The 10451-nt window shown below is 43.3% G+C and overlaps 1 protein-coding gene and 1 long non-coding RNA gene across 2 annotated transcripts; both read left to right on the plus strand.

Moving 5' to 3' along the window:
• Positions 1-257: 257 nt before the first annotated feature.
• LOC119884863 (mast cell tryptase-like) lies at positions 258-5851 on the plus strand (the record flags this gene model as incomplete). Its single annotated transcript, XM_038695154.1, has 6 exons — positions 258-403; positions 485-737; positions 1210-1372; positions 2946-3220; positions 5617-5756; positions 5828-5851. Coding segments are annotated over 6 exons (1001 nt in total), but the record flags the coding sequence as incomplete, so codon positions are not given.
• On the plus strand, positions 5851-9484 carry LOC119884862. Its single transcript, XR_005441097.1, has 2 exons — positions 5851-6075; positions 9230-9484. It is a non-coding gene; the product is annotated as an uncharacterized LOC119884862 (long non-coding RNA).
• Positions 9485-10451: the final 967 nt, after the last annotated feature.

The following is a 10451-nucleotide window of genomic DNA, read 5'->3' on the forward strand; positions in this document are numbered from 1 at the left end:
TTTGAAGTTTGGTGGCGGACCTGCCCTTTGGTTTAACGCTACTCATTGTACCTTTAATGGGCTAAGACATAGAAAACAGCTGGCATGGTCCTTTGGGTTCAAGTAGGGACAATGTTTGCTTGATCCATAGAGGAACATCTGGCAATACTTCCGGTGTGCCACAGATCACTGATGCATTTATTGAACTCCCATTTTGTTTGAAACCATTTCAAAACATGTGAACACTTGTTTATTAAACTAAATTTGTGTCTCTTTAGTGTCCCTGCCTTTCCCACAAAACCTAATGGAGGTGCAGCTGCCAATTGTTGGGAACAGAGAGTGTACCTGTACCTACGGATTGAGTTTGATCACAAACAACAAGATGTGCGCCGAGTTAAATGTTGGAGGGAAGGGCATCTGTCAGGTGATCAGTTTTACTCCTGTGTTCGAGTCTTATTTTACCTTCTGCAAAGATTCCTTCTCCTAAATGTTTCTTTCCGTAAAGGGGGATGGAGGAGGTCCGCTGGTGAGCAAGCAGGGCGGTCGCTGGATCCAGGGGGGAATCACGAGTTTCCTCAGTAATAAGGGCTGCGCAGTGCCTAATATCCCGTCAGGCTACACCCGAGTGTCCCAGTATCAGTCCTGGATCAACAGCCAGATCACCATCAACCAGCCGGGCTTCATCACCTTCACCTCCACAGGGACTGACGGTGACCTCAGCGTCACCTGTCCTGCCCTGCCACCACCCATAGCCCAAGGTAAGTTTTGCCTCAGAAAGCTTATATTAGATACTTTTCTTCTTCTTCTAACAAACAGTTTCATGTTTTGTTTCAGAATCTATTTGAATGGAGATGTGTTCATTTACTGTTTTGCGCAATGAAGTTCATGGCAACACCATGGTTGTTAAAACAATAATGTTATACCATTGAGATCACAGGAGTGAGTCTCGCTCACAACTAGATGCTGAGTCACAGTTTTACTGCTAACTTTTTAACTTGTTCTCCATCTACCATTTGGACGTTTCAAACATTTTGTTAGACATAAACTTTGTAAACCCTGAGCAAGACACTTAACCCCTCGTTGCTCCAGAGGCGTGCAACCTCAGACATATATAGCATTTTTAAGTCGCTTTGGATAAAAGCATCAGCTAAATGTAACATAATCATTATTGTTTGTATTTGCTGTCAACCCTGGATTGTTCACCTGTGTCTTTATTGTCCCCCTCCTCAGTGTGTGGTCAGCCTACGCTCAACACTAAGATCGTTGGAGGACTGGTGGGCTCTGCAGGCAGCTGGCCCTGGCAGGCCAGTCTGCAAAGCTCTGGAACCCACTTCTGTGGAGGAACCCTCATTAACAATGAATGGGTGCTGACAGCTGCTAACTGCATCACAAGGTAACTAGTGAGGATAGGGTCACAGCAGAAAACAACATGCCACACAGTCCTGTAAACAGCCTGCCTAAGGCAGTGTTTCCCAACCTTCCCCACCTAGACCCACTCGAATCTGAATGATTTTATCATTCATTACCATTCAAGGATAAAATCTGGATTGTTTCAAGCTGTGGTGATTGGAATCAAGCAGACAATGCCTCCTTTTTGAGGGGTCACCAGCCAACAAGGTTTGGAATAACTGCTCTAAGAGGCAGAGATGAAAATGAATAAGAGGCAACCTAAGCCTAAATCACACGACACGTTTTAAGCCCACTTTCCCAGTCGGTAAGCTTGGCAACCGTCAGGCTGTCATCAGGGGTAAATCAGCCACTCATTACGTGTGAACTACTCGAAGACCCATCAGAACAGCTCCTGACCCGATGTGTCAGCGATGCGTCTGGGAGCATCACTGACACATCGGTGGAGGAGTATCTGGAGGAGTTCAGCCGACATCCACATCCAGCCAATGAGAGCAGGCAGCTACTTTTTCATTTCAAAACACTTTCATCTCCATCTCTCGCTGTAGCTCAGACAATCCCTACCTGTTTGTGCTAATCCATTCTTTCACCCAGATTCTTTGTCTTTGTAATTGCCATCTTAATAATAACAGCTGTTTTGTCTGTAGGTTTGCGTCATTTCCCATTTCACGTGTTTTCTTGACAAATCGTGGTTTGGAGACCAGTGTCGGGTGACACAGCCGCAGTCCACTCGTGTAATGTGTGACCCCCTCTCACCGATCAGTCACGTAGTGTGAACGTCACAACGACTTCAAGACTCCCATCACAAGACAGCCGACGCTGAAAGTCATGTAGTCTGCATGAGTTTAGTCTGCATTTTAGAGTAAATTTCTGCCCTATGCAGCTCTAGAGCTAACCAGAAGAGAGAATACCAATGTCCCCTAAACTTTTTGAAAGCATGTGTAAACAAGTGTTCTTTTTGCGTGGCAAAAACCCCTTGGTGTCAGTTTGTAATGCACTGGGGGAAGCCCTGTAGCTTCATTTATGAAAGCTAAAAACAGGTGACTGGAGACTATTGAACATAAGTGAAGTCATGAAAGTAACGTCGTTATTTCAACCCAAGCAATGACGTTTTCCTAAACCTAACCAAATTGTGATCTTTCACAACTGAAACACAAGTTCCATTTTGAACTTCATTTGATTTGTATACTTGGAGATTGCTTTGTTGTAAAAAAAAATTTGATAAGGCAGAATGAGGTAGAAATGAATCCTTAGTTTTCTGGAATTCTCGACTGCAACAAATGCAAAGAACATGGACTGTATGTGCAGACTGAATGGAAAATTATTAATTTTAGAAAAAATTTCCATAATTAGGTCTTGAGGTCATGAAAAAGTTAATTGAGCACATGAATGACTAAGGATGATGGGTATGATATCTCCCTGTTGCCACATCTATCGGGCTCCATACGAACTAGACTAGACGTGGTCTTAAAGTGGACTTAGTGTCTGCTAAAGTGTTCTTGACTACAGTTCTGCTTTCATGTCTTTGCACTCTTTTGTTTCTCTTCTCATAACCTCAGCACAGGCATAGGCACGAGCACTCTGACTGTGGTTCTGGGTCTCCAGAGTCTACAGGGAACAAACCCCAATCAAGTGTCTCGGGCAGTATCACAGATCATCATTCATCCCAACTTTAACCCTGGAACTTTTGAAAACGACATCTGCCTCCTGAAGCTCTCCTCACCGGTGGGTTTCAACGCCTACGTCCTGCCCGTCTGCCTGGCAGCCACAGGCAGCACCTTCTACAAGGGCACTGTCTCCTGGGCCACCGGCTGGGGCAACGTTGGAACTGGAGGTGGGTCAGAAAACCTGGATTACATTTATTTTCAGAGATAGTGTAACTACAGTGGAGTCAACAACTGTGTTTTTCAGAAATTTCAATGCAAAAATGCAGTTCCTCCTTTACCAGGGGAGAAACAAATCATTCCTGTTACTGTGTGCAGGGATCCTTATATCATGATTTGTCTTGACATTAACACATAGTTTTGTGAAGAAGTTTGAATATTTTCTAAGTGCGAAGTGGAGTAGGGCCAACATGAGGACAGCTCTCTACGTGTCAACAGGCAGGGAGGAGGGAGTACAACCACATTAAGTGACAGCAATCACTCCGACTAAACACTCAGCACAGAGTGAAACATAGAGAAGTGAGAAAAAAGGGGAAAACCAAGAATCACAATTGTAGACTTTGAGATTCCTCTGGTGGAGTGCGCTCTGATGCCCTCTGGAGCATCCATGAATCCCCTCATCCCAGTCATATTAATACTCACATTCCTCGAGGCGCGGGCCGAGGAGGTGGAGTTGCAGCTAGCTTGAACTCAAGCCTACTAATCAGCTCTAAACCTAAACTAAATTATAGCTCATTTGAAAGCCTTGTTCTTGGTCTTTCATATCCAAGTTGTAAATCACTGCAACCAATTTTATTTGTTATAGTGTACCGAGCACCTGATCTGTACAGAATTATTTTCTCAAACGGAGTGTTTTGTCCAAATAGACGACAGACAAATGTGATAAACAAGTAAGGATTCAGACAAATCAAGTCACTACACTGCACTAAACACTCTGAAGAAGGATGGAAAGGAAAAGAAAGCCTGCACATCCAGCCATCTAACCAACTACATTCAATGAAAGCAGCCGGTGTTCTGATGATGTCCGCTTCCTTGTTGAAAAATGCTACCATAGCGCCAATCAATAGCAGATGCTTCTACTACAGAATCATTTTATATTGCACCACTACTCACTCCATGTGTAGACTACTGTAAGTATACGGGGAGTATATTTTGATACTGTATTAAAACATATGATTATCCCAAAGACAGTAAATTGTGTTAATTCTATCAATTTAAACAGTGTGAATAAAGTAAGAAAGTAAATAAAAGAGGAACAGTTTAAGTTCTTTGTGCTTTAAAGAGGTCATATTCTGCTCATTGTCAGGTTCAAAATCTTATTTAGGGCTTGTACCAGAACAGGTTTCCATGGTTTAATTTTCAAAAAACACCATATTTTTTTATCATACTGCGCATTGCTGCAGCTCTTCTTCTCACCCTGTGTTGAAGGCTTCGTTTTACCTATGGATTCAATTTACAGTATATAGCACCAAATCACAACAACAGTTACAGACAGACAACAGAGTGCTTTTCATAAAAGAGCAGGTCTAGACCGTACTCTATGATGCTATTTACAGAAGCCCAACAGTTCCCAGCAAGAGCAGCACTAGGAGACAGAGGCAAGGAAAAACTTCCTTTAAGAGGCAGAAACCTCGAGTAGAACCATGACTCAGGGTGGGCGGCCATCTGCCTCGACTGAGAGATGGACTGATACATCTCACAACCACAAGATGTTTGTTGGGAGTTGCACATGCACAGTTAACTTAAGGACTTATGGATCCAATCAGAAGCAGAGTAGGGCGGGTCGTGAGAAGCCAGTAAACAGCTTTGGTTCAGCTGTACATGTTGCCGACCAGCTTAGCAACATGGACTGGAGCGAGAGTTTCAGAGTGGTGAGTTATTAATCTGTATCCATAAAGTTTTAACTGAGCTCTGTCTCTACATCACAGTAAACAAAACGAGCTGTTTTCAGGCAGTTTTCGTGGGAGATGGGAACTCCCTTTGTGCTGGACTTTGGGCTTTTACACTTTGCAAACCTGTTACATGCACAAAAAACATATATAACTCAATAAGGGGGAGGGGAAAAGCCAAAAAGTATAATAATAATAATAATAATATACATTGAATTAGTCTACACTAGTAAATTTAGCCTATTTGCTGTCTTGTTCTAACCACAACATCCAGTACAACGAGCTAGCTAATTTATGTTTGTTTAAAGATAACTCATGCTACTCGCTAGAACTGCTAAGTAGCGCATCGCAATAGGTAGCATAAATCAACAGAACACTAAGAGTGTTGAGGCCGTGCATAGCCGACATGATGCCAGATGCTTTCCGCTCTGAGCCGATAGTCCGATCTCACCCCAATTTATAGACAGGGTGAGACCATGGTGGTGGCCAATCACGCGGGTGGGTATGGGAAAATATTTTTCAGTACTGCGTGTGTGTGCGCGAGGGATAAACCCAGTAGCGATAGCCTTAGACGGCAAAGCCTGTACGATTATGTAGAACTGGCCGTTCTGGGTGAAACCATATGAAACCACATTTCACCACTTGTGCTGTTTACTAAACTGTATTTGTCTCTTTAGTGTCCCTTCCTTACCCACAAAAGCTAATGGAGGTGCAGCTGCCTATTGTGGGGAACAGACAGTGTAGCTGTACCTACGGATTGAGCCTGATCACAAACAACAAGATGTGTGCCGGTGCTGGAGGGAAGGACATCTGTCAGGTGATCAGTTTTACGAGTCTGATTTTACCTTCTGCAAAGATTCTTTCTCCTAAATGTTTCTTTCCGTAAAGGGGGATGGAGGAGGTCCCTGGTGAGCAAGCAGGGCGGTCGCTGGATCCAGGGGGAATCACGAGTTTCCTCAGTAATAGGGGCTGCGCAGTGCCTAATATCCCATCAGGCTACACCCGAGTGTCCCAGTATCAGTCCTGGATCAACAGTCAGATTACCATCAACCAGCCGGGCTATTACACCTTCATGTCCGCTGGGACTGACGGTGACCTCAGCGTCACCTGTTCTCCACCAAGAACTGCACGCTAACGTAAGTGCCGGCCATGTCTAGAGTTTGATGTTAACCATTTGGAAACCCCTTGGAAAGCTTTAAAATGATGTCATTTTCTTCTTGTTCAAAACACATCTGGATAGTAATGAAACACAGCATTAGTTCAGGCAGGCAACGAAGTTAAGCTCAGCTCACAGTACCAGCAGCTGATAGCAGCCATCTTAAGCCAGCCACATCAGCAGCTCAGCTGGTTAATCTCCTAGCATTCATTGGCAAATTCCATAGAAGGTGCCTTATTTAAGCTGCTGCAGCCTGCTTGCCTGCCCTCGCTGCTTTCTGTGCTACAGCTCATAACCCACCACCAACCAAGCTTTATTATGGATCCCATTGGGCATAGAATCAGAATCATTGCGGGAAATGGATTTTGGCAGAGAATTTAGCCGATAAGAATAAACAATGCTAGCAATTCAATTCAATTATATTTAAATAGCCCCAAATCACAACAGCAGTTATCTCATAGCAGGTCTAGATGATACTCTGTGATATTATTATACCCCAAAATTCCCACACCGCTGCTGGTGTCACACTCTGGGCGTCATATTGCTACTCATGGATAGAGCCAAACAGAAGCAGTGCAGGCAGCTAACCCAAAGTTAGGATGTTTTTCACTGTTTCAGAAGTGGCATCAGACCTCCCTCCTGTCCTCCTTCCCTCTGTCTCTGCTGTGATCCTGCACTGAGGCTACCTGGCAATCTAAGCTAAACAGTTAAACTACAGACTGCTTTCATTTAGCTAATTGCCAAGCTAGAGTTAGTGCGGTGTGCTTTTATAACAGAGGATGCGAGACGTAGACAGAGCAGAACAATAACACCTTCTACAAGTTGTGCTTGTTAAACAGATGTTTCTAGAAAGCATTGTCTTTTACCCGGGAGGTTCTGTTACGCGTACTACAGTAACGAGTAACAGTAACGGGTAACTGTCGCCAACTCGAGTAGTTCAGAGTTCAGAGTCTCCACCGCAGCCTCTCTCTGCGCTGGGTGGGGGTGCATGCCCACATGTGTGTTCATGTGCAGAGGCGACACAGGCCACAGCCTGATAATAAACGTACCGACTTCAGCCCATTTAACACAGTATTTCAGGACCACCTTCTACCTGATTATTACATAATTCAGCATATGCCTGCTCTGTTCTGTACAGGGCTTCTTTATTGCTGCTCTCAGCCTCGGGCTTTCCATGTATGCACATGATGGGCAGGGAGGTGTTCCCCACATAGGCAGATCCCAGAACAGAGCCATACCGCCAAACATAACTACAATGCAAATTTGGCACTTTGGTTGTTGATCACAGAAGTCTCTCCATTATCACCCTGAAATGTAGGTTGAGGTACAGAAGTTGGCACACTAACTCCCTAACTAGGTGAAAGTCCACCACACCGACTGAGAGCAGAGTGTTTCTTCTGTTTCTGTTGGTTCTCTTTTGTGTTTACGCACACATTTTTTTTAACACAATTTTGGAGCCCAAAGTTGTACGCAACATAAAGGTCTAAGACCTGCAGAAAAAGTTCTTCCACGGTTCTTTTACTGAGAGAAGGAACTCCTGAACTGTTGTTTGCTGTGTATAATATAATGAATTCTCATTAAATGATGAAATTATTTTCGTAATATGACATGTCGGAGAACACATATGTGGAATAGGTTTTGAATGTGCAGAAAGTTTTGACAATAGCAGAAAACAGGAGCTAGTAAAGTCCAGGGGTCTCATTTATTAAACTGTACATAGAAAAGACTCCAGGTTGCATACGTACAAAGCACAGGAAGTGCATAGACACAAAAATATTCTGATTTATAAAACAGTGTGCGCACATGTCCTACGCCGATTTCCCTTTATAAATCACAATCAACTTGTGGCGCATGTGAGCGAGATCCATGTTCGACCCTTTAAACGTCCACAGTTGCCTATAAATGGTCAGTGAGACGCCCCTCATTAATATTAATATGTACTGACTGCAGGGAGAAAAGGAGGCAAAATCTGACAGTAAAGCTACAAAAAGAAATTTAACTTGTGTGACAATGACGTTCCTTTTGGTGAAGCTGAAGTTATTTGGTGGGTAATAAACGCACTTTCACGCAACAATTGTGCACCGGAGGAAAACCCCTTTATAAGTGATCTGCCAGAAGGGTCAATTCTCCTGAGTAGTGACGGAGGTGGAGGGGCACACACATGCAAGACGGGATGACCCAGGTAGATGATTTGGATTCCCACATTGAAAAGAACTGAAAGATTTACTTAATAAAGTAATTATTATTTTAGTTATTATAATAGTTATTATTATATTTTTCTAGATCATGTTTTTTGGCTCAAATGTAATAAAGCAACGAACACTGATAACAATATATGTAACTATGCAATCGTATTTGCTCGACTGAAACAACAAAAACGGCATCAATTTAAATGCAATTTTTCCTCCTTATGAGAAAAAATTGCACTGCATTATTTTGCATGATTTATCCTAAATCGTGTTTCTTTTTGTTTGAGCTGCAAATGATCTTAAATGTTTTTTTATTGCACATCTCTGGGAAAATCGATCAAATGGGAGTTTGTTTATTAAGAAAGGCTTTCATCTGTTTGGAAAATGACTTAATATTATTACATTATATTAAGATTTATAGGCCTATAATACTCAGAGGTAATATTTACATTTATTTTCGTATCCATTTAAAACTTTCATCCTTCTGCCATGTGAGTCACCGTTTCTTTTTCTGTTTTTTTTAAAGATGACAACCTTTGCTGGGAAGTGGCTTACACACTTTTCCAGCCCTCTTTTGTACATACACACCGTTTAGAAATGAGACCCCAGGAGCAACTGCGGTCGCCGAATGCAGAAAAGTTCAGCCGCCTTGCTCCGGGAGGTTTTAATGTCATGTGACATGGTGACGTTTTACAGCACCGGCAAAAGTCGGACACAATTTCTAACCAGCATGCTTTATGTTAAGTCCAGCCTGCATCACGATAAGTCAGCGCTGTGACTCGCCTCATGAAGTCAAACGCACCTATAGTCTCACTTTAAATGATTGAGACATGTGGTCTTTCTGGAAATTTGCTCGTTCAGGAGAGATTGATCATAAATATTAGAATTATTTACAGCTTGACAAAAAGTTGGACTTGAACTTATTTTTCCTGTTTGTTTGTTCAGAGTGATCTGGTGGTGAGCAGGGCGGCTCTCGGTTCCAGGCAGCGGGGTTAATAGGTGGAAACAAGGCCTCCAACACCACCACCTTCCTGGTTAATCTCCAGCCTCCATCAGCAACACCAACAGCACCAGCACAGCTGCCGCCAACATACCGACTACCAGCGGAGGCGCTCCTGCTCACTCCCCCTTCTTCTTCTTCTTCATCCATCTCCTCATCTTCTCTGTGTGAGAGATTCTGGATGGAAACTGCTTTCTCTCTAAAATAAATCTTTCTGTCTGCTTCCTTTTGCTTTGAGCGTGTGTGCTACTGCTCTCAATCTGAAGTCTAATCCAAAAGTCCTGCAGTAAATCCTCCTTCACGATGGTTTTAACCTGTTTGTGTTGAGATGTGTTGATTCAACTGTCATTTTGGAGACTGCTGTTGTGTGTTTGTAGCCACACGTGTATGAAAATAAATAAATGTTGCAAATAAAAAAAATTCTGCTGCATTTGTTGAAGTGAATTTGGTGAAAAACACATTCACACAGTTGCTATAAATATTAAAATGTATAATCATAGACACAATGTGCACATCTGCAAATCAGAATGTGAATTTATGCAATATGAGTTTTACACCATTAGAATATTTTTTATATTTTCTACAATGGAGCTGAGGAGGTTTTACCAAATCTACCAAAAAGCAGGGCTTCTACAACAAACAGACGGGACAAATGAAAGGAAGAAGCTGAATGAAAGAGAGGAGGAACATCAGATTTTTTGATCATCATCAAAAAAAGAGATGAAGCTGCTGGCTAGCAGGCCGGAATGAAGGGTTTTAAGCAACAGCACAGCAGCCTACGTTATACAGGACAAACAACATTAGGTCAACACTCCCTGCCATGCAGCTCCAGAAACTAAGTCAGCCTGGCTTAGCAGGGGAACCTGGCACCAGGATGCATGTGCCTCCTGCTGCCACTTCTATCAACTGCGGCAGCTCACTCTAGCTGGGGCTCCTGGCAGCAGGATGTAAGCACGCCAAACTGTCTACTCCCATAGCAGCCGACTTTAATTTGGGATTCTGCCAGCAAAACTGCCAGTGACTCCTACTGCCCGCTTCCAATAGCCACAGCTGCTGGCTCCAAAAGGTACTCCTACACTGGGATGTTTGCGCCCTCTGCTGCCACTTCCAGCAACGTCAGCAGCTCGCTCTAGCCAGGGCTTGTGGCCTCGGGATGACAGTGCACCC

The sequence above is a fragment of the Micropterus salmoides genome, unplaced genomic scaffold, assembly GCF_014851395.1.
Source record: "Micropterus salmoides isolate LMB-PRFRI ecotype aquatic unplaced genomic scaffold, ASM1485139v1 Ms_hic_scaffold_3731, whole genome shotgun sequence".
Classification (NCBI taxonomy): Eukaryota; Metazoa; Chordata; class Actinopteri; order Centrarchiformes; family Centrarchidae; genus Micropterus; species Micropterus salmoides.